Raw genomic sequence first — 25,597 nt, forward strand, 5'->3', positions numbered from 1 at the left:
TTTTTCTTCCTACACAATGGTCAACTGACTGGCTTTTAAGATCAAAGTATGAAGCAAAAAATGGGGGGTGAAAGGGTAGCAGTCAAATGTAACAATGAAAATGTTGAGTGGCTTTCAGGAAACAGCTGATCAATTGAGTGACCTTTTGTAATTTACTAAAAATAAACACAGGAGAGAGAGAGAGAGAGAGCTTAATTGCACACACACAAAAAATTGATTATTTAAAAAAAAAAAATTTAATGATACCCATCTAAGGGAGATACAGAAGATATTTTCCATTGCCATGAATTTAAATCTGAGAGAGAGAGATTTACCACCAATGCAAGTTCTTCCAAGCCAACACAGCAGCCGCAGCAAGACTCCAAGAGAAACCAATAGTTCATGGATCAAGAACTCCTTCCAGCTCAATCCCCAAAGGTGAAGCAATTACCACAACAGAAGAATTAGCGACTCCAACACTAAACAATCTCACTGCTTTTGACAGACTTGCATTTCCATCAATCTGCTGCTATTTGATCTGTGATGCAATAACACTATCAATCCTAACCTGCTCCCTTGGTGCCAAGCAATATTACCAATGTACTGATATGCACACCTTAAAATGATAAAATCAAATCAACCATTTTTCAATCTCTTGAAAATGATTAGAGCATAAAATGAACTGAACTTTGTGTACATCACGAGGACACCATGCCTGAACAATTATTAACCTTGCTGGAATTACTCCATCCATTGATAGCTTCCAATCGACATGATTGTTGGAGCATCAGCTTATACGTAGATGGTTGTTCCCATGCTACAAGAGAAAATCTATCACCGTACTCATCCATTCCTTCAACCATTAACTGCCAAATTAAGGCGCCAGCACCTGCCTGATTCTTCTTTGCAGAATCATAAGTTTTATCATAGATAACTTTCAAGAAGACATCAAGACCATGCGATCCAGGTACAGATGATCCAATCTCTGTAAAGAGAACTGGCTTCTTCAATATTTTATCCCCATCACTCACATGAGAATCCACCCATTGTGAAAGATACTTCACTTTTTCCTCCAAAGTGGCATTTGGGATCCTGCAAGGAGATGGAGAAGAGTTTTTAATGAAAATGACAAAAATGGTTCTGGTAACCAACCACACATTTAAGATAGACTGCTTACTAACCAGCTATCAGGATATGCATGAACTGAAGCAAAATCAATATGTTCTGTGAGTGAATTCTGAATAAAGTCTAATCCAAGGTTGGCTGCCCATTCCCCAGGATTATTTACCAATTTTTCAGGTGTTGTTGGACCATAAAATCCTTCAAACCCAACAGTGACCAGATGTTTCTGGTCCAAAGACTTGATGTATGCTGCCATCTCAGAAACCCATGCCTTGTTGCCGAACATCACAAGTGCATTAAGTGTCAGTAAGAACAAGATGTCAAACTCGGTATATAACTAAAGCAGCATAGGAAATGTAGTGCCACCTGAAGGATCGGACCAGATGAATTGGATCCACGAGGTTCATTCATGAGTTCCCAAGCAAATATGGTGGGATCATCATAATAATTGACACCGCTATAATAGTTCTTTCTAGTCAAGATTGACTGCAAAATGAAATTGAAAGGAGAAACATTTGGTCAAAATTTTTAACGGATGAAAGGTAGATCGAAGTAAGTGCTTTGTTTTCTTTTCTGCCAAAGTATGCATCTGAAAAACTCATCAATCAATGTTAGAAGAAATGAAGGCAGAAAGGCTACTACAAATTAGAAGAGCATGCTTATGTTGGATACTGACATTTTGTAACATATTTCACTTTGCAACTCATTGTACATTAGTGATAAGCGTGCTTCGTAACCCAACAAAAGTACTATAGCAGATCAAGTAGGTGTGGAGTTAAATCCTCTGACATGAAGAGTCGAAATTTTTTATGAAAGAAACTTTATTACTTGTTCCTCTGATTAGTACATGAGACAGATTACTTAAAAGAGTAGGCTAATCTCTTATTCTATGAAATTAGAAATAGCTTTTAATGGAAGCATAGAAGATTTTGGTGTGGTTTTTGGCTTGTCATGTCATATTTTCTCTCCTTTTTATGCATTGGCTTTCTTGTTCGTTATCAAGCTTCAAGTATGTTTGCTGCTTTCTAATGAATCTTATAGAGGCAAAAATATGGTTGCATCCTAGATGACAATATTACCAACCAACCATTTGCACCATTACTATTTCCCAGTGGGGTGAAACTCATCACTTAAAGAGAGTCATGTTAAGTTTATATATATATATATATATATATAATGATGTAATAGGTAAATAACTATTACATGAAAGTTTTTCATGATGTAATGGTAAAGTTCACATGTTATGAGAAGACAGATAATAACTATAAATCCATAGGTCTGTATATAACGACTGTTTTCTAGCATCTAGTGCATAATAAAACATGCTTGTAAGGATATGAACCTTGCTTGAAGTAAACTTTGAGGACCTCTCTATGACCTGGAATTTTGAAGTTGAACCATTTGCTCATAAATTTTGACAATCCATTTTGTTGGTGGATTTAGCAAATAAACATTGATGATGGCAAATATGAAGAGTTTGAATTAGAAGTCAATTTCACTCTAGAAAACCATCACAATTCGTAACATTGCAACACTAGTTGACTTACATCTCATAATCTACAGCATAACAACTTGAAAGACAATGGCATACAATAATAACTTAAAATATATGGAGAATATAGAAAAAAATGATGAAGATGAAATAATTCAAAGAAAGACGTGAACCATATCAATTCAATGCACATGGCAGTAAACATATACAAGATACTATCTAGGAAATTAAGGATATATATAGATGTATCAAATCCATTAGCAGATTCAAAGCACAATTTGGAATCTCTTCTTTAACGCCATTGATGTCACTCCACTCACAAAAGCCAAGGATGCGTTTGACAACACTATATCTATCATGCTACACAGCTTTTGCTTTATGCAACACATGGACATAGATCAATGCTCCACTAAAAACACAAAGATGCTTTAAACATCTTTCAAGCTTGAATGCAAACAACAATAGCATAAAAAATGAGGAAGATATAGTCCTAACAAGTTAAAAAGACCGATCAAATCTACAAATCTCATGAGGCATTGGCCCTGTGCTAAAAGCTTGCCTCAAAACAATATCCTAGAGGTGAAGGCCCTACTTTCCTTCGTGCACAAAAAATAGAGGCCAAGCCTCCAAGTAATGACCATAATGGTCACAACACCCATCTCCACCAATTTACAACTTTTTATGCAAAGTTAGTGCATAGTGAACAACTAAAATGTATGCATTTACAACTTTTTGTTGATACCAATGAGTTTGGCACATAAATGATCCAGACCATGCAAAGTTAGTGCATAATGGTCAACTAAAATGTAACTATAACAAAGCATGTTCACATGGGTGGTTATCAAAACAAGGTACTCGAGCTTGCTCAAATTTTATTATTAAATGCTTGAATGAGTGAATAAGAGTTCAAACACTAACTATATGTTTCAAAAGAATGAAGCCAAGATCAAGCAAAACCAAGCATGGTCTTAATTTAGCTTGTGTAGGCTTATTTTCTGTGCATGTATGTGTGACAAATTTATAAACTTCTTGGTGGTTTAAACTATTCAATATGAGATTGCTTGTGGCCTTAGCTAAGCTATAGAAACCAGGTGCTTAACTCTATCGCATCATCATCATCAAGCCGTATCTCAATTACCTGGGGTTGATAACACAATTGCATTATCAGTTAGACAACTTTATAAGCATTATGATCATAAAGTTTTGGTGTTTTGAAGTTATATTGATACATTTATATCTCTGCAATGATGTAATTTAGATGGACACTATGAAATAAAATACCTATGTTCAAAAATTAAGCTTGAACTAGATAATAAAGCTTGTGAACAAAAACAAATCAAGCTCATGAATGGTGAGGTAAGCTTGGGACAAGCTTGAACTTCTGCTCAAACAATATTTCTTCACAAGCCAAGCCTTAACGACCTATAACTCAATTCAGCTTGGATCATTTGCATGGCAACATGTGCAATACGTATTATACCTACACAAAAGCCCATTACCAATGTTTTATATGTTAAATAGACCACAAACACCATGCACGCATGCATACATGCACATGAATTTAGATGTGGAACCAAAAATTCCATGCAAGAAATGGATGAGTTCCATATCCAACATCTTGGAACTGACTCAACAGAAACTTGTATTCAATAGTGTAATCTTGAATCTGAAAATTGCATTTCTCAAGAGCTGTAAATCATCTAAAGTGGGATGAGAGTTTACCTTGACATAGGCTTTATAGTAGGACTTGATGGTTGGATGGGAAAAGAATGAATCGTTTGATAATGAGAGATTGACACCAGCATCCTTTGCCCATTTTATGTACTGGGCCTTCCCCCCAAATGGAACAAGATTATTCACAAGGCTGAGGATAAGACGCACCCCATATCTCCCAGCTTCCAACAGGACAAAGTCCAATGCCTGCATAAAGAAACATTAGTTGGTTGGTCAATGTAAACTAGGCAATAGGACTGGGAAACCAACCCAGCTGCTTGCAGCTCAGCACTCATAACACTTGTTGAAGGCTTGCAAAATAGGTTTGGCAAGCTGAGCTACAAGCAAAATTTGTTTACCATAACACGCCAAGCATGAATAATCTTTGCTCAGCTTGGCTCAGCTCCTGCAGCTTCATATATATATATATATATATATATATATATATATATATATATATATATATATATATATATATATAATATATGAAAACCTCCCCAATGGAAAACCCTCCCAAACCTCCCCAATGGATGTTTTATTGGATTTTTTGTGTTTTTTTCGAAATTCCGACCGTACAGATGCTTGTTTCGAAATTACTATATGCTTGTTTTTATAAGAATCAGTTCTTGGAGCATTTGATTATGATGCATGGATAGGTTTTTATAAGTTTCAAAATTAATGGCATACAATTTTCATAAATTTTCGAGGCTCCAAAATCCAAATACCATTTTTTCTATCCAAATCTCATGATCCAGTGTCGATTTATAGTAAATCAAGCATGCTGAACATGTCTTCATGGTCAGAATTTTGAAAACAACACCAAAAGATTTTCATTGGTGAGGTTTTCATTCCCCTGTGTGTGTGTAAATATTGGCTACTAATGAAGGAACGGAACTAATGAGTAGAAATAACTTTTTTTCTTCAAAAAATTCCAATTTTTTTTGTAGATCAAATGTTGCAGATGTGATCTACATGGTTTGTTTAGTAAGAAATTTGTTTTGAATCATGTAATTATGACAAGTAATTAGGTTTTAAAGGGGGTCCAAAAATCAATGGCCCGCAATGTACCAAAATTGTATAACTCAAAAGATCACATTTTTATATCTGAAATGCATGATCCAAGGCTTGATCCTTAGCAAACAAAGCATGTTGAACACATCAATGTGGTTAGATTGGGTCGATACAACTTGCACCTATGATTTCTAGCTCATTAGTTTCGTACCTTCATTAGTAGCCAATATGAAATATATATATATATATATATATATATATATATATATATATATATATTTGGTGTTATTAAAGGCACGAAACTATTGAGCCGGAAATCATTGCTGGACTTTTTGGATCGGGTTCAATAAAAGTGGGGTTAATACAAGTCAGATAGATTTTTTCCTACTTAGAAAGAGAGATAGGGGTTGTTGCATCGATTGGAAGGTTATACCGGGAGAAAGTGTAGCTACACAACATAGAGTCTTAATTTTAGATCTTAGAATTAGACAATGCCGCAAAAGGGATAGACATAGGATAGATCCTAGAATTAAGTGGTGGGCACTGAAAGGAGCTAAAGAAGGAATGTTTGTAGAGCAGGTAGTTAAGGAAGTTGATTGGTGTCTCGAGGAGGATTCAGAATCAATGTGGAATAAGATAGTGGGTGGCATGAGAAAGGTGGCTAAGGAGGTATTGGGTGAGTCTAAAGGCGGTGTACCGCTAGGTAAGGATACATCATGGTGGAACGAGGATGTCAAATTAGCTATTAAGGTTAAAAGAGAGTGTTATAGAAATCTAAATAAGAGTCGTGATAATGAGAATTTGGAGAAGTATATGATAGCAAAGAAGAAAGCTAAAAAAAGTAGTTCAGAACGCGAGGGATAAGGTATATAAGGAGGTTTATGACAAGTTGGATACCAAAGAGGGCGAGAAGGATATTTATAGGTTTGCAAAGATGAGAGATAGGAAATCGAGGGATCTGGGTATGGTTAGATGTATTAAAGATGACATGCAAAGGGTTTTAGTCAAAGATGAGGAGATTAAGGAGAGATGGAAAGATTATTTTGATAAGCTATTTAATGAAAGTCATGCTCATGATCTTGGAGACTTCTCAATTCCTTTTCATGAGATGAATCGTGACTTCATGCGCAAGATTCAAAAGAAAGAAATTGCAGAGGCTTTAAAGAAAATGAAATCAAGAAGGGCAGTTGGCCCAGATGGTATACCTATCGAGGCTTGGAAGTGTTTGGGAGAGAAAGGTTTAGAATGGTTGACAAATCTTTTTAACAAGATTTGGCGGACATATAAGATGCCTAATGAGTGGAGGAAGAGTACTTTGGTGCCTCTATATAAGAATAAGGGTGATATACAAAATTGCACTAACTATCGTGGTATAAAACTCATGAGTCATACTATGAAACTTTGGGAGAGGGTGATTGAGTCTAGGTTGAGGAAGATTTGTTAGAAAGTGAGTTGGAATACATTGGGTTCAATAATGAACCCATACTTATGCACATGAAGTGCAAATATACCCATTAAAGGGAAACAACACAAGCACATAATGTGCTAACCCATAAAACCCATAAAAAGGGAAAAATATGACATAAAGTCATAAGTTGCATATTATTGAAGAAACAATGGACAAGGGGTAAAAACCCCATTACAATGGAGCATAAGCTCCCTCAAGAAGTAAGAAAATACAAAGGGGAGAGCCCCTATTTATAAGCAAGAAAAGGAGCCACAAAGGGGGCTCCCAAGAGAGTCGTTGGGAGCCCCCAACGGTCACATATGTGACCGTTGGAGGCTCCCCAACGACTCTTTGGGGAGCCTCCCCATGTGGCACTAAAGCCGAAAATAAAAAAGGGAAAAAATAAGAAAAATAAAAATAAAAATGGTAAATTACAAGCAATATTCCAAAGTGAAATATGCGCAAAACAGGAATTTACAGAAATACCCTTTTGGGTGAATAAAGAATATATATTTATATTCATATATATATATATATATATATATATATATATATATATATACATATATATGTATATGTATCTATATATATATGAATATAATTATATACGAGATTACAAATGACGATAATACACATATTTTAACATCCCCCCTCAAACTTTGCGGGGAAAAACCCGAAAGTTTGGAAATAAAAATGGAAGTCTTGAGACGAAGTCCAATTCTTCAAAAGGCTTTAAGGAAAAACTCCATCTTCATGACAGTTTGAGCTAGATCTTCAAGTCCAATTCCCCATCAATCGAATCCATGATGTATCTAATGTTCCACATCTTAGCGATCCTGTAGAAAATCAACAAAGAAACAAGTAAAACATATCTTTGCACTTTTACTCAAATGGACCATTTCTAACTAGCATAATTATGGATGACACATGTTAGAAATTATGCAAATTATGCAGAAATGACACTAAAGTTTCAAAATCATACATCATGTTAAAACAAACTGAGCGGAAGTAAATTATGCAAAAATAAATTGCAAGAATGCATAATGCATTCATAAGGTCCAACATTGGACAAATATAACCCCATAATGGGGAATAACAAAATGATCCACGAAGGGATACCACAAGAAGCCTACGAAGAGGCATAAAATACATATGCTTTATTGAATGAGAGCCCAAAAAAGGCCATAAAGAGCATATGCATATACTTATCATTAAATGAATTAATACTCAAAGAACTCATTAATGATCATGCTTCAAACATGTAATGAAGTGCCAAACAAGAGAAACGAAATCTCCAAACATACTTTAGGCAAAATAAACCCAAGAGTTCACAAGGTTTTAAAATCATTTATGAAAGACATACTTAATTGACAAAATACACATTTTGCATATAAGGGTGGCAAAAACCATAAGCACTTAATATATATAGATTAAATGCTAAGAAATCAACTTGATTTTAAAATATGCATATCAAAAATATGATTAACTTGAATATCTTAAAACACAAGTTATGAATGAAATTTTGCAAATTTCAACAATAGTTTATCCATTACAAACAACTACCTCATTAGTCCTCCAAAACCCATAAGTCAAGTGTATAAGCTACTAGATCAAGAATATAAAGCCATTAAAGGCCAAAGACACACAAAGGTGTGTAAAAGAACCTCTTGTCTACATATAATAATACTTGAAATAAGTGCATCTACGACAAGAACAAGAGCATACATGCCAACATGGACTAAAAAGTATCTCTTGTCTACGTAAAAATACACTTAAAACCAAGTATGTTCAGCTACTAGAACAAGAGTAATAAGCCAACCATGGGCTAAAACATAATACATCTCTTGTCTAAATAAGATGGCACTTGAAATGAGTGAAATAAGCCAACCATGGGCATACATCTAAGCGACTAGAACAAAAACACAAACGCCAACATGGACTAAGACCACACACGATGGTGTGCATCAACGTGTCTTGTCTACATATGATAACACTCAAGACAAATGTGTTCAGCTACTAGATCAAGAGAGCAAAAGCCAACAAAGGCCAAAAAAACACACGAAGGTGTAATAAAATTCTTGTCTACATATGATAACACTTAGACAATGGGCTTTAAAAGGAAAAGACTTTTGAGGCAATAAACCTGTAATGAAAATAAACCTTGAATAAAACAATACTCCTTTTTTTTTTAAATGAACTCTCATAGCAATAATATGTATGTAAAAAATATCTTCAACAAGATACTATAATCGATAAAATAAAATTCTTGAGAACAAATGTGTGAATATACACACACCAAGAACACTTAGAATACTTGTGAAAAAACACAAGACCACAAAATCATAAATTTATTGCCATGTAAAAGTATCTCCAACAAGATACAACGATCAAGACCTTAATATTCTTGATAATAAACCCACCATGAATGCACAATAAGAATGCTTTTAGAACACTTGTGCACAAAGAGCACAACACACGGAATCACAAATGTGCAAATGCACTCATAAGATTCTTAAAATAAAAGGTTGGGCTATAATCCCAAAACACCTTGATTTTAAATATACCTTAAAACATTTAAGGTTTCAAACACCATATGTCCATCACATTTACATAGAAGCATCCATAATATCAATGGCCACACCAAACGAGTGACACACTCATATACCAAATCATTCTAGAGTCCCAAGGTGCCCATAACTCACCTCAACCACCATCTATAATATGGTAAGTGGACAAACTAAAAATGACATAACAATGAGTGACACCCTCATAATTAGAGATCATATATCAAATCATTTTAGAGTCCTAAGGTGCCCATAACTCACCTCAATCACCATCTATAATATGGCAAGTGCACAATCTAAAATGACATAACACAAGATGCCCTTAACTCTCCTTAACAATTATCTCTAATACAACAATAAAAAGGCCAAATAAATGATGCATAAAATAACATGTGATGGACAACTATAAATGCCACAAAAGGACAATAAACACATAAGGAATCATTTTCCAAAAGGTTTTTACAAAGAAGACTGATTAACAAATTGAATCAAAGATCCAATATAATCCACCAAAACAATTTTGCATAAACACAAATTATGCTTAAAAATCAAAAGAAGTCTTATACATCAAAAAGGCTTTATTATGCAACAAACATAACATGAAATATTAAGCAATATCATGTGTACGAACCGATTTGGAACAAACAAGCCTTAACTATGAAATATATAAGGTGCAATTAAGCGGTGAAGTTGGTGAGGTTTGAAAATAACAAACTTAGGCCAATATAGGCATTCATAAAGATGGTGAAGTTCGAAAAGCTTATCTACTATTGCAACTTAAAAATGATACTCATAAACAACCATGAGGTCTTCACAAAAGAGTATATACTCACAAGACGATTATAAGGACCGAAAGGCTCCTTAAGGAGAGCTTAAATAAAATTCCCAACGAAGGGGAAAACTCCATTTAAAGTGGAAGAAATCCCAACAAAATAGATTTAAAAACCTTGTGATAAAATAAGATTGTACTATGGCATAAATAAAAATTAAACATTTATTGAGGGAAAATTTAAAAACTCTTAAGTTTTATCAAAAAACATGACTTAATAGATTATTACCTACTCCATTAAAGTACTTCAAAAAACATGACTTAATAGATTATTAAGCACTTACAATATTCACTAATGAACAAACAAAAGGGCAAACACCCAAACCCACAAGAGACAACACAATATAAATATCTCTTATTGAAAAGAGAGAGAGCTCTCTAAATGTTGAAAACATCCTTAAGAGTGTAAAGATGAAAAGAAAATCACCACATTCCATAAGACCATTTAAAACTTTCTTAATTAAATGTTGCTCATATAAAACGGACACATTTGGTAAGAGAACATAATATGGAATTTTTCATATATGACAAACATTTTTCAAAAAACTATATTTCAAATATTTTAATCTTATCATACTTTTCTTTAAATACTAAACATTCATATAAAGGTATTCTCATAAACAAGGTTAGATTTAAAATGTAAATTCAAAGTTCCAATGGTCATAAATTTTTACCGATCCATTTAAATCTAATTTTGAGCAATCATATATCTAATTTTTCGCAAAACAAGTTATCATTTAAAATTTTTCAAAGAAAAACATACGAAAAAGATTCAATGGAGTAGCAAGTAACTCAAATTTTTATAAAAGGACTTAATGACAAAGACCTCACATAAAGAACATATTAAATTCTTCATACAATACTTCTAAGAAGTAGAAAGCATACCGAATAACTATATAAAAGAAAACAATAGAGAGAAACGAATACTTCACCATTTTTCTTTAAAATTCTTGAACACCACGCTTCCCGATGCACCACATAGCAACTCGATCTCAACCGGGCTCTGATACCATGTTAGAAAGTGAGTTGGAATACATTGGGTTCAATAATGAACCCATACTTATGCACGTGAAGTGCAAATATACCCATTAAAGGGAAACAACACAAGCACATAATGTGCTAACCCATAAAACCCATAAAAAGGGAAAAATATGACATAAAGTCATAAGTTGCATATTATTAAAGAAACAATGGACAAGGGGTAAAAACCCCATTACAATGGAGCATAAGCTCCCTCAAGAAGTAAGAAAATACAAAGGGGAGAGCCCCTATTTATAAGCAAGAAAAGGAGCCACAAAGGGGGCTCCCAAGAGAGTCGTTGGGAGCCCCCAACGGTCACATATGTGACCGTTGGAGGCTCCCCAACGACTCTTTGGGGAGCCTCCCCATGTGGCACTAAAGCCGAAAATAAAAAAGGGAAAAAATAAGAAAAATAAAAATAAAAATGGTAAATTACAAGCAATATTCCAAAGTGAAATATGCGCAAAACAGGAATTTACAGAAATACCCTTTTGGGTGAATAAAGAATATATATTTATATTCATATATATATATATATATATATATATATATATATATATATATATATATATATATATATATATATATATATATACATATATATATATGTATATGTATCTATATATATATGAATATAATTATATACGAGATTACAAATGACAATAATACACATATTTTAACAAGATTGTCATGATATCGGAGAATCAATTTGGTTTTATGCCTGGAAGATCAACTATGGAAGCTATACATCTTCTTAGATAACTTATTGAGAGAAATAGAGAGGAACAAAAATTTGCATATGGTTTTTATTGATTTGGAGAAGGCATGCGATAGAGTACCTAGAAACGTTCTCTGGTGGACAATGATGAAGAAAGGTGTTTCTCTCAAGTACATTAGTATAATTAAAGATATGTATGAAGGAGTAGTAACCAATGTCCGCACTTGTGGAGGGGTGACAACCAATTTTCCTATAACGGTTGGGTTACATCAAGGATCTGCTTTAAGCCCTTTCCTATTTACTATAGTGATGGATGAGCTTACGAGATCAATTCAAGAAAATGTGCCATGGTGTATGTTGTTTGCTGATGATATTGTTTTGATTGATGAGTCTAGAGTTGTGGTTAATGCTAAGTTAGAATTATGGAGACAGACATTGGAAGCAAGAGGTTTTAAATTGAGTAAGAGCAAGACAGAATATATGGAATGTCGGTTTAGTAAGCAATGAAGTAGTGATGGGAGTGTAGTGAAGCTTGGTGAGCAAGAAATACCGATGCATGATTGTTTCAAATATTTGGGATCTATTATTCAAAAGTATGGAGAAATTGATGGAGATGTAAATCATAGGATAAAGGTTAGGTGGATGAAATGAAAGAGTGCAACTGGAGTGTTGTGCGATCGTAGAATGTCATTGCGGTTGAAGGGAAAGTTTTATAGGACGACTATTAGGCCCGCTTTACTATATGGCACAGAATGTTGGGCTGCCAAGAGACATCATATTCAAAAAATTAGTGTAGCTGAGATGCGTATGCTGAGATGGATGTGTGGAAATACAATAAAAGATAAGATTCGGAACGAGGAGATACGAAAGAAAGTAGGCGTTGCACCCATTGAAAATAAGATGAGAGAGAATCGTTTACGGTGGTTTGGACATATTCGGCGAAGGCCTAATGATGCTCCAGTTAGAAGGATGGAGAAATAGGACAATATATTAGTTAAAAGAGGTCGGGGTAGGCCTAGGAAGACATGGATGGAGGTGATAAGAAAGGATATGAATGCTCTGAACCTCACCGAGGACATGGCATTGGATAGAAATGATTGGAGGAGAAGGATTCATGTGGGAGACCCAGAATGATTTTCTTTTTTGGTTCATATCGCCGACCCCAATTGTTTTGGGATGAAGGCGTAGTTGTTGTTGTTGTTCAACCGGATGTGACCCGGTTTGACACAGGGCACACCAAGAGACACAAGAGAGTGAAGGGGCTGTTACGTGAATATGAAGGGTTTACATTCAATATATGAATGTGAAAGGTTCACATGCATGAATGTCATGCATGTAACTCGCACTCTTCTTCCACTATATAAGGAGACCTCCATGGATGCTTGATGAGAGCACACGTGGTTATTAGGTTTTCATTCTGAGTCTCTCGGTTCTAGGGTCCTGCTCACCTTTCGACTTGGTGGTCTGGGCTCATCGAGGGCATCGATTGGTTGAGGAAAACGCCGACATCTCACCTCTATCGAAGGTTTGATCAGATTTACCGGCGTCTTGTAAGTAGTGTTATCTCATTGTTTATGCTAACATTGGGTTATGGGCCCACTCCATGTTGCCATTGTGCATATGGGTGTGTCGACGATCTAGCCGTGTTCGTCGGATTCGATGACACTTTTATCTTTCTCGCCGGACTCTCATTTGGATTTTGCGAATTGACGGTGTAAGAAGAGAAGTGCAGGACGACGACACACAGTCTGTCGGCCTATTGCAAATGTTGTGATGGCTCTGTCAAAGCCGACGAAAGTCACCGCCGATGAGCGTAGGTGTCGAGGGGCTTTGTTGGTTCGTCCCTCCTCTCATCTTCCCTTCTATTTTATCCTCTCTCTTTTTTGTTTTTCGTTGTGGCAGCCGCCGACGAAACGCTGAGATCGGCGACGACAAGCCGCCTAAGGCCAACCGTCGATGGCAACCGCCGGCAGCGAAAGCATAAGAGGGAAAGGGTGGAAGGGGGTTAAAACCCCTCTTTCCACTATGTTTTGCCTCTGCAGCTGTCGTCGAACGACTGAGGGTCGATGGTGACTGGTCGTCGTCGGCCTATCGTCATCGAAGGCGGCCATGGCTGACCACCGATGGCAAAGGCTAAATAGTTAGTGGGAAGTGGGGGAGTGTCACCCTTTTCGTTTCACATTTTCACAGCCACTGTCGTCGATGAACGGTCAAATCCAACAGCAGCTAGCAGTGGAAGATGAGAAAAGGATGGTGGCGTAACCACCACCACCTTAAAAAAAACAGTTAAGGGAGGGGAAGGGTTGGGATTCACTGTAGCATGTTGGGACCCGGAACCCAGTCATAGGTTCCCGAAACCCAGTATAGTAGGTTTCAGCCCGATCTAGTGGGATATGGTCCAAGGATCTGACCCATGTGCTATTTTGGATAGGATCAAGTCTGAAATAGGATCTTGTCCACAGGATCCACGCATTGTTTGAGCCTTTTAAGGTGCAAAACCGATTTGGTGCATTCTGGGACTGGTTCGAAGCCCTTTTTGACCGATTTCAAACGGTTTTTCACTGGTTCCTGCATATATCAGTGAAAGAATAGGGGTTTTCTCATTATGTTTTTAGGGGTTTAGATGATTTTGTGCATGTTTCAGACTGGTTTGGCTATTCTAGGACCGATTCAGGGCCTTTCTTGACTGATTTGATGTTGTTTTAGACCGATTTAGGGTATTTTATAATTGATTCCAACACTAGGACCCCGGGTATTACCTGTAACAGCATGTCTTTGTCCTTTTGATTATGCTTTTATGTGTAATTTTATCATGGAAGAATGACTTTTGCATGCATTTGATGTAGCTTTGTGTTATCTATGATATTTAAGCGTGAATTATGACTAAATTCATGACATATGTGATGTGTTTCATCAAAATTTTATTTGTGCATATAAGATGAAGCATGAACTTTTTGTTTTTGATGTTATTATATATATTTTGTCATGAATATATATGCATTATCATGACTCCATGGGAATGCTCTATAATACGAATATGTTTGTGGTAAAAGATCTCGATTAACTTACTCATGCAATCACTAAAGTGATCTGAGTAGTGTTAATTAAGGATTCTTTATACTATGTTGATATTTGGTATTGTGATTGTGTATGACTTTATGAAACAATAATTCTGCTCAAAGGTAGGTCATTGTGTTCCAAATTCACATAGTGTATAATAGTAGGTCTATTCACCAGCCCATAAAGCATGATTGTACCCAAAGGTACAGTGCCAAATTGCCTCTAGTAACATGATCTACTAGTTTTACCAATTGAATTTAGTTTGTTTAGAATTGCGAAGGTGAAGCCACTCCGAGTATTATTATTTTCACCAAAGTGAAACAATAATAACTCTATTATACTTGCCCTAAAAAATGTGAATAATAAAGGGTCTCATGTTTACGTTTTCGATATGAATCTCGTATAGAGCGATTATCTCACTCCTACAAAGAATATCACAGTCAATCATAAGGTTGTCTATGAGAAGTGGGAGAGCTCAGAATGTTGTCTATGAGAAGTAGGAGCGCTCAAATAGTCTTAGCACGTTGCTTTTGTAATCACGAGTGGCTAAGAATATTAGAGATGTCATCTCTGCTTACAAAACAGTGAAAAAAATTCTAAAATCCATTGAAGCAAAAATTATTTATTTAAACGAGATTTCATTTCAGGTCATATAGATAAGAAACTTCATTTTGAGTCTTAGTATTGTGGACTCTATTGAGAGGTCACTGAAGATCTTTTGTGATAATGAAGTTGTTGTTCTTTACTTTGTTGTTAAAGAAAAAATAAATAATCATTTAGTGTGTATTGATACAATCGGTACGAAGAAAATGATTGCAGATCCTCTTATTAAAGGGCTAGCACTGGGATTATATTACCAACATGTAATGATGATGGGTCAATTTGATTCCTTCTTATATATGACAATACATCATGGTTATATGTGATCACATTTATGAAACTAAATTGATTATCTATAGTTTTGTGCATTGTTGATTCAGTGTAAAGTATCTCTCATTTGGGAAGAGAGAATAACAGAATAACAATATTAAAAAGGCCAATAAAATGGGTTGGAGACCAACCAGTTCATAAAGGTAATCTTAAGATGTTAAACATTAAAAATGAATAATATTGTTGCACATGAAAATATGACATCTCATATAAAGGCGTTCATCTCCATGACTCATATGATTCATTCTTATGATATAGGATAGCATGTGAACCCACATGAAAATTAAATCGAGATAACGGTAAACAACCTTAATTATATGTTTTTTCGTGTCAATGGGTAAAGTGGGAGAATGTTGGACTTTTTGGATTGGGTCCAACCAGATATGACTCGGTTTGACTCAAGGCACACCAGGAGACACAAGAGAGTGGAGGGGTTGTTCCGTGAATGTGAAGGATTCACATTCAATATATGAATGTGAAAGGTGATATGCATGAATCCATACATGTAACCCCCACTCATCTCCCACTATATAAGGAGACCTCCATGGATGCTTGATGAGAGCACACGTGGTTATTAGGTTTTCATTCTGAATCTTTGGGTTATAGGGTCCTGCTCACCTTTCGACTTGGCAGCCTGGGCTCATCGAGGGCGTCGATTGGCTGAGGAGAACGTCGATAACTCACCTCTACTGAAGGTTCGGTCGGATCTACCGGCGTACGGTAAATAGCATTATCTCGTTGTTTACGCTAACAATCATACGTTCAAGATTTATCAACTCAATCTAACCACGTTCAGCATGATTTCTTTTCTAAGGATCAACCTTGGATCATGTTATTTCGATATAAAAATGCAACTTTTTGTCTCATGAAATTTCATTGCATGGTGGGAGATTGATTTTTGAAGCCTAAAACTTGCTCACATGTCACAATCATATACTTCAAAATTCATTTTCTACTAAACAAACCTTGTAGATCACATACATAAGATCTGACCTATAAAAAAAACTAAGAAATATGAGAAAAGGTGATCTATATCCAATAGTTTCATGCCTTCAATAGCACCAAATATTAACCCATATATATAAAGTGGTCAGTCCTTAAATTGAGGATAGACCACTTGAAAAAGACATAGCTCCAGCTGTTTTTTGTTAATCCTAGGTGGTAGAAGCATTCATCATCATTTATTTACAAGAAAACATACTTTGAATCAAATTGTGTGAATGAAAAATCTAGAATTTTTTCATTGCAAAGTTTTGGTGAAATATATATTGAGACATGACCCAGGTTCCGGATCTGGGTTAATCTGGTTGGATCCAGATCAGAGCAGACTTGCTATGACTTGCTATTTCTTGTATTTGTTTAAATTCTGTTTTACCCTTTTCCTGTATTATATTTTTGTGTAACTGATTAGGGGTATTTTTGTAAAGTTTGAATGTATCCATAATGAATCATATATATGTTAATGATCTCATGGTATTCCCACATTCAGAAACATGAATTGAGAAACCCTTGTTAACGTGTGCCTCATCTTCTCTTCTTCTCTTGGATAAGATTCTAAACCCTATTGATACCTAAATCTGATATGGCATCACAGCAAGGATGATCACACGGCTTCATCAAGGTACGTCTTTAAAGGTCTTGACTTCACCCTATTTGCTTCTACTCTTCCTCTTCTCCTTTGATATTCTCATACCCTTTCTTCCCTATTTATTTCTTTCTTGCTGTCATTAATCTTTACTCTTCTTTTCCAATCCGATTTCTTGTTTCCGAAGTTTTCTCTTATTTGTGATATTCCTGATTGTTTGTCCTTGAAAATTGGGGTTTATGTTAAGATCTGTAGGTTCTAAAACAGATCTGGAAATTTTATTGAAAATCAGCATATATTTCAGTTCATTGCTCGTTTTCATAGTTCTCCATTGAATCATGTCAAAAAAAAGGAAAATAGAAGCTATGTTGATATTGGGTTTGTGTGAATACCGATTCTTGGATTCACGTGAACTTTGTTGACCACTGGATTAACTGCCTGCTGCCTAGGAAAAAAAAGCAGGTTCAATTTCAGTTTCTTTGTGGCGTGTTTTCAGTTTCGTATTGCTCGTTTAATTTCTTCTTTATTCCTTGTTCCTATTTTATACTGTTATGGATTTGAATTCCCAGCCCTCTTTGTCTTCCACCTTCTTGCCCTATCTTGTTTTCGAAAAACTCAATCATTATAATTTCCCTACCTAGAAGAGGAAAATAGCTCTTTTTATTAGGAATCGAGATTTTTCAGGACATCTTGATGTATCCATCGTTCCTTCTTCTGAGTATATTCAAAAGGAAGAAACGGATGGGAAAGGGGTCAAGACTACTACACTTGTGAGGAATCCAGAATTTGTCTCCTGGATGAAGAGAGATTAGGTGCTAGTTGCATATATCACCTATACTCTATATCAAGAGGTGCTTATAGGCATACCAGATGACTGCAAGACTATGCAATTGTGGCACAGACTAGTATAGACATACTAGTATTTGCAGCAGGAGTTCCAGACCCTTAAGAAGGGTACCATGTCAGTAATGGAATTTTTTGAATAAGATGAAAGTTATTACTGATCAGTTAGCTATCGTTAGCTGAGAGGTTTCGGAAAAGGATCAGATGCGTTAGATTCTTTGCAGTTTGGGGCCAGAATATCATGATCTGGTAATTACTCTTTTTCATCAGTCTATTTCACTCACCTTTAAAGAGTTGAGGTCGAAGATTTTATATTATGAGATGTCTCTTATATCTCTTACTCGCTATGTCACATGGGTGCGGGTGCGGGTGCGGGTGCGGGGATTCGGGACTTCCAAAAAACCCGGGTGCGGGGGTGCGGCAGGGGCAAAAATGTAATATATATATATATATAAATAAAGGGGGTCAGGAGAATAGGCGGGTTTTTTTTTTTTTGCAGCTGTCAGCTGCTGTCAGCAGCTGACAGCACAGCTGCTGTCAGCAGCTGTCAGCACAGCTGACAGCATTAATGGACCTTAATGATCCTGTCAGCTGCATAATTTTTTAAAAAAAAAAATCGTAAGCCCATTTGGGCAAATTTTTTTTTTTTTTTAAATGGACCTTAATGATCCTGGGTGCGGTCAACGCACCCAGGATCGGGTTGACCGCACCCGGTGCGGCACCCGCACCCGCGTCGAGTCACGTCGACGCGGGTGCGGCACCCTCCTAGCCGAATCCCTGTGACATAGCTTACTGGAGATTCAACAAAACCAGCATATTCACATGATGTTTTAGTCACTGGAGTGTCTCGAGGTCGTGGTTGAGGTTTCTTCCAAGGTGGAAGAGGACGTGGATGGACTGGTAATCAAGGAGGCCAAGGAATCCTCCCAACTCCTAATATGCCTCCTAATGCTAGCACTTAAAGCAAAATTCCGACTTGCCATATTTTGTAAAATGCTCAGTCACGTAAAGGCAAATTGTTGGTTTAAAGATAATCCTAAGTACAATCCCAAGGCAGAAAATTAAAACAAAGGTCAAAATAAAGGATCTTCTACTCGGGAGAATCAAGGACAAGGACAATGACTTTCTAGGAATAACTGTTACTTCTTGCAGCTCTTGCAGGGCTCAATCTGAAGCAAAATGAAAAAGGTATCTAGTATATGGATTCAAGGGCTGCAACTCATATTACTGGAGATGAATGTAATAATCTAAAGTTGATCCTTTATCATGGCAAGAGTAGAATAGTTATTGGTGATGGTACTTCTCACCCCATCACTCATACTGGAAATGTGTCTATTCCTTTGTTTGGTTTCAGCCTTCTTAATATGTTTAATGTCTTATTTGTCCCAAATATAAAAAAGAATCTTGTTTCAGTTTCAAAGCCCATTGATGACACAAACTCGTATTGTTTTCACTCTTTTTGTTTATGTCAAGGCCCTCAAGGATCTTCGTATTGGGAAGTTTGCTGAAGAAAAATGGATAGGCAACATGTATGTGTTTCGCGAAGATCCATCCACCAAGGTTGTTGCTAGTTCTTCAAAGTCGCTAGTGGAGTCATCTTGTCTACTTAGTCAATCAGAGTCGTTAAATAATTTCAGTGCATAGCATTGTCGTTTAGGTCATTGTAGTTTACCTTTTGTTGAGACTTGAGAGACTTGTCTCAAATAATTTGATTCCTAAGTCAAGTTTTTGTCATGAGTCGAAAAGTGTCATATGTTCGAGTTGTTAGCTATCTAAGAGTCATGTACTACCTTTCAACTCCTTGAATAAAAAAGCTTCAAAGATTTTTGAAATTGTGTCATATGTTGTCTAGGGGCATGCATCCATTTCCTCTTCTTCTAGGAGTTAGTATTATGTTTCCTTTATTGATGATTGTTCTCGATTTACTTGATTATACTTTATGAAACATAAACATGAAGGTTTTAGTATATTCAAGAAGTTTCATGCTCTTGTAAAAAATCAAGTTTGTCTCTATTATGAATTTTCAGTGTGATGGTGGGGGAGAGTACTCTTAGAAGGAATTCAATGAATATCTCCAGGATAATGGGATCAATCAAAGAGTATCTTGTGTTAATGTACCGTATACAAACAATACATATTGATTATTTATTGTGTAGATATATATATATATATATATATATATATTACATTTTGGTTATACATGTAATAGGCTATGCCCATTAGGGGCATCTTCGACTCTTCACATTTTGTAATAGGGTCTGCCGGCCCATTAGGGGCAGATTTGTAAAATATTTTTTTATTTCTTTTTATTTTGCAGATTCTAGCTGTTGGACTAGCCCCTCTCTCTTGTGTATTCTCTATAAATAGGAGATCTCCCCCTTTGTTATTCTAATGTTTTCTGAAGCATTTTCCCACTCGATAATATTTATATTTTTTATATTGTGGCCCTCTAGTGGCTTGTGTTTGTGAGACTCCTTGTGGAATTGCATTTTTCCCATAAGTGGCACTTTGTATTTTTGTGCTCTTGTAGCCCGAGGCACTTTTTTGTACTCTATCTTGTTTCATTACATTTTGTTCCTGAACCCCTCAATAAAATGGTTTTGCTGAGTGGAAGCATCGTCATATAGTTGAGAGCGCTCTTGCCGTGATGCTTGATTCCAATGTATTTATAGATAGGAGTTTTTCATTAAGTGCACACATAATAAATAACTGCCTATGAAGATTTTGGGAAATAGATCTTTGTATTACTGTTTGTATGAAAAAAATGTCAATTATGATGTGCTGAAGGCCTATGGCTGTCTATGTTATGTTCATATTAACAAATGGTTGATACAAAAATTTGATGCAAGAGCATATGTGTGTAAATTTGTGGGTTATGCTGACAATTATAAAGGATTCAGGTGTTATCATGTTAAAAGAACAGGTGCATGTGAACATCAAGGAATGCCGTTTTTGATGAAAATTCCTTTCAGCCTCAGGGTTCGAAAGATGATAAAAAGGAAAAAGACAGCACACCAGTATGTTATGCAACATGGTTAAGTGAGGAGCTCTTCCAAGCTCTTCCCGAGTCCTGATAATAACTCAGAATTCCAAGCTTCAGAAAAGGTTCTAGAACATAGGTCATAAGATAATGAAAGACTAGATTCAAGAGTCAATTGTCGATGATGATTTGCTGCCAGAAATAACAAGGTTCAAGGAAGGATATGTATACACCAGAAGAAATAGGCAGCAACCAGGTAATGAACAGGAACAACAAGTTGTAGAAGATCAAAATCTTTCAGATGAACAAGAAGTCGGCCAGGTTATCCCGAGAAGATCAAGCCATGTTCGTCATCCTATTGAGAGGTGGGTCAATTATGAAAATTATAATGCAGATCATCAAATGTTTTTTATACAAATAAAGAAACAACAGAACCCGACTCATATATTCAAGTTGCTCAAAACAAAAGATGGGTCGAAGCAATGAATAAGGAGATGAAAGCTCTTCATAAATGTCAAACTTGGAAAATTGTGAAAAGGCCTCCCCCTCCTGACAAGAATATAATGGATCAAAATGGGTTTATAAAATTAAATATAAATCAGATGGGTCTGTTGAAAGGTACTATAAAGCACGTCTGGTAGCAAAAGGCTACATTCAACAGCATGGACTTGGTTATGAAGAAATGTTTAGTCCTTATGTAAAGATGGGAACTATTCACATTTTATTGTCTCTTGCAATTGATTATGGCTGGACACTTGGTCAATTAGACGTGAAAATGCATTTTTCGATGGGGAGCTCAAGGCAGAAGTGTATATGGAATAGCCTAAGGGATACAGTAAAAGAAATCCAGTTGAATATGTATGCAAATTAAAAAGAGTGTTGTACTGGTTGAAGCAGGCTTCTCATTCGTGGTTTGAAAGTTTATCTTTAGAGATCCAAAGGCATGGATTTTATAGATCATCCCTATATCATTCTTTGCTCATTCACAAAGGTAAAGTCTATATGACAGTTTTATTCATTTATGTAGACGATATCATTGTTACAGACAGTTCAAAAGATTATATCCAGAAAATCAAGGATATATTGAGCAAAAGATTTAAAATGAAAGATCTCGGTAAATTAAAGCATTTCCTTGGTGTTGAAGTTGATAGAAACAAGGATGGTCTTGTGTTGACACTGCATAAATATACTCTTGATCTTGTAAAGAAAACAAGGATGGTCTTGTGTTTCTGATTGCAAGCCTTTGATGACGCCAAATCCTATTAATCAGAGGCTTAGCATAAATGATAGAGAAATATATAAAGATCTTACTAAATACAGAAGTATAGTTGGTATGATGCAGTATCTCACTTTTACTCGGCCGGATGTAGTTTATGCTATGAATCAAGTACCTCAATTCATGAATTAGCCTAAAACTGGTCATATGGAGGTTGTGAAGAGAATCCTTAGCTACAGAAAGAGAAGTCTTGGTGATGAGCTTCACTGTAGGAAAAGAATGCAAAGAGAACGAATCTGAACCGTTTACATCTAGTTGCACCGTTGAGTAACCGGATTCAGAATCTGACCACTTTGCTTCCTATCTGCATCCAACAGACCCAATTACATATAAAACTTACATGATTAAGCTAATTAGATCTGGATTCAGTATTGCTTTTTTCCATCAAACCCCGATCTGAAACCACTAAAGTAAGAACGAATAATACCTAGATCCGAACCGAGTGACCCATTTACATCCCTACGGATTAGTATTTGGACATCAACCAGAGAGACTTCTCTGTTATCCCGCGCCATCTGCTCTCATACTAGACCTGAAAATGACACGGTCCAAAATGGTCCAATTTGCAAGAGATCGGATCCTGTAAAACGCCGGGTGAGATTAGTAATCTCACCCATCGTTTACAACCACAAAACCCACCCCTCTGTGGGTCCCACTTGTACTGAGCTACAGTACGGGGGGTGGGTTTTGTGGTTGGAAACGATGGGTGAGATTACTAATCTCACCCGGCGTTTTACAGGATCTGTTCTCTAATTGAGAGAGGATCCTGTAAAACGCTGGGTGAGAAAACTTAGCCGAACGGGGTTCCACTCACACCAGTCCACCGACAACCAAGGAAATATATACTTCTCAATAGGGCTAAATTTGTCAAAACACAAATACAATTGCATTTTCGTCCTTGACCAGACAAATACGATCACCACCTCCCCGACGCTCAGACAAGAGACCGGCCGTTTCTACCCTCACCCAAAATCAAAATTGCCAACCACATCCCGAAACGTCAAGCAGGAATCTATAGATATGATCCCAGGTCCGATCGTCATTACAACAAAAACCCAACTGAAAAAGAGAAGAGAAAATCCCCAACCAGATTCTTTCCACGATCAGAAATTCACGAAAGGGTCAAGTCACGAACCACAATGTTGCCATTTCATAAAGAAAGCTGAGCCGGATTTATCGATAAAACGGCTCCGAGTCCAAACCCTAAATATGTTTTTCGGAGTATGAACTGAGATTTTCGTGATTTTTTTTTTTTTTAAATCTCAGTGTACGAATGTGATCTACAGGATCTTTTAAGGCTTAAAATTCGATGGCTCAGAATTCTTGTAAATATTCAAGCATCCAAAAGATCGTATTCATTTATTAAAAATACACGATCGAACATTATTCCTAGCCAACGAACCATGCCGAAGGCCTCTGAAGATCGGATTCGCGAAAAAAAATGTTCAAAATAGCTAGTTCACTTCACATTCCGGTAAACATATTTCCAGTGAACAAATTCTAATGATGCGTTCTGACAGGACTTAAACTTCAAATTCACCATTAGGTAAATTAACAATTTACATCCGTAGGGGAGGGAGAGAGAGAGGAATGAAGTACCTGGAATACCCTCTCGTCGAAGTGGCCGGGGGAGATCTGGAGAGCGTCGGGGCCGCCGTCGCTGAAGGCCCAAGTCCGGCATACTGACATCCCCATCTCCGCCCCTCTCCGCAGCATCTGCGACACCCTCCGACGCGATGACGGCCACGAGCTCTGCTGCATCAGCCAGTACGAGTTCCACCCGTTCACGTACACCGCAGAAGAAGAAGAAGAAGTCTCCGCTTCAACTCCTCCTCTTCCTCTCTCCATCTTGAGAACGAAGTGGGTGCCGTTCGTCCCCACGAAGCCGCTCACCCTGCTCTCCGGCGATCTCCGAAATTGAGGGAAGCTGGGGAGGAAGAAACGCAGCCGATCCCCGAAATTGAGGTAGAGAACCAGAAGCAGCAGAGCTACTCCACCCAACGGACCCGCCAACGCCCTCCTCCGCCCCTCTCTCATCCTCCCTCCCCGTCCTCCTCTGGTTTTCTCTCTCATAATCTTTTCTTTTTCCGTGATGATTGCTGTACGATGCAGTTGAATTTACTTTTATACCCTCTGTTAATGGGATGTCATCGGGTCGATTCCACCCGAGGCCCGGTACTGTCCCACAAGTTCGATTCAGTTCTTAACTCGTACCGTCCCACGGTTATATATTAAAAAATCAGATCAAGTGAAGCGATGGACGGTGAAGATGTCAAATCACTTTCTTAAAGTCATTTAACATATCGCCTGATCTGCTTTCAGTTTTGTCAGGTTGGCTTAGATGCTGAATCACGCCTTTTTTAAAACTGAGTGCTCTTGGCTGGTTGTGCTCTATGGACCCATCAGGGTGTACCCGAACTCGAAAATAACAAATTGCTGGTTCAAGCTTTTGCCGGTCACAAAAATAAAATTCTAAACCCCAATTAGGGATGGCAGTGGACCGGGGGAAAGCGGGGCCCCGCCCTGCCCTGTTTGGACCGGGGATGAAGGGTATGAAACGGGGATGGAGGCAGGGACGAAGGTTAAAATCCATCCCCATCCGGGGGTGGAGGAGGGGATGGACGTGCACTTTTCCTCGCATCGCCCCATCCCCACCTCATCCCCGCCCCAACCCTGCCCCGACCACTTCTCCCCACAATATCCCTGCCCCGCCCTGCCTCATCCCCGTTTGAACCGGGGATGGAGGACATGAAACGGGGATGGAGGATAAAATCCATTCCCCGCCGGGGATGGAGGCGGAGGTGGAGGATAAAATCTTGATGCGGGGCGGGGGTGGAGACCTTGTCCCCCGCCCCGCCCCGCCCCACTGCCATCCCTAACCCCAATCCAAAAAGCACATATAAAACACTCGGGTTGGGTCGCATATTGGCCTAGTTAGGATCAAGTACTCGGTAAAAATCATAATTCAAACCCAGCTTCGATATTGTTTGGATCAGGTTCAAGTCTATCCTAATATTATTTGGATATG

General features: G+C 37.2%; 1 protein-coding gene across 1 annotated transcript; it reads right to left on the bottom strand.

The window, feature by feature from the left end:
- Nucleotides 1-195: 195 nt before the first annotated feature.
- On the bottom strand, nucleotides 196-24,661 carry LOC149812892 (mannan endo-1,4-beta-mannosidase 6-like). The gene is made up of 5 exons (XM_089990969.1): nucleotides 24,169-24,661; nucleotides 4,316-4,513; nucleotides 1,468-1,587; nucleotides 1,161-1,372; nucleotides 196-1,071 (listed from the first exon to the last, which is right to left on the bottom strand). The coding sequence occupies exons 1-5, from the start codon at nucleotides 24,640-24,642 to the stop codon at nucleotides 678-680; spliced, it is 1,398 nt and encodes a 465-aa protein (XP_089847095.1). The 5' UTR covers nucleotides 24,643-24,661; the 3' UTR covers nucleotides 196-677.
- Nucleotides 24,662-25,597: the final 936 nt, after the last annotated feature.

This window comes from Nuphar pumila, chromosome 16 (genome assembly GCF_984573655.1).
Source record: "Nuphar pumila chromosome 16, dmNupPumi1.hap1.1, whole genome shotgun sequence".
NCBI lineage: Eukaryota > Viridiplantae > Streptophyta > Magnoliopsida > Nymphaeales > Nymphaeaceae > Nuphar > Nuphar pumila.

What these genes read in the sequence shown, in the direction of transcription:
- LOC149812892 (XM_089990969.1), bottom strand. Translation starts at nt 24,642, where the DNA reads ATGAGAGAGAAAACCAGAGGAGGACGGGGAGGGAGGATGAGAGAGGGG. An exon ending in ACTATAAAGCCTATGTCAAG is followed by an intron (nt 1,588 to 4,315) that starts GTAAACTCTCAT and finishes TTCATTTTGCAG; the next exon opens with TCAATCTTGACTAGAAAGAA. An exon ending in CATCTGGTCCGATCCTTCAG is followed by an intron (nt 1,373 to 1,467) that starts GTGGCACTACAT and finishes TTCGGCAACAAG; the next exon opens with GCATGGGTTTCTGAGATGGC.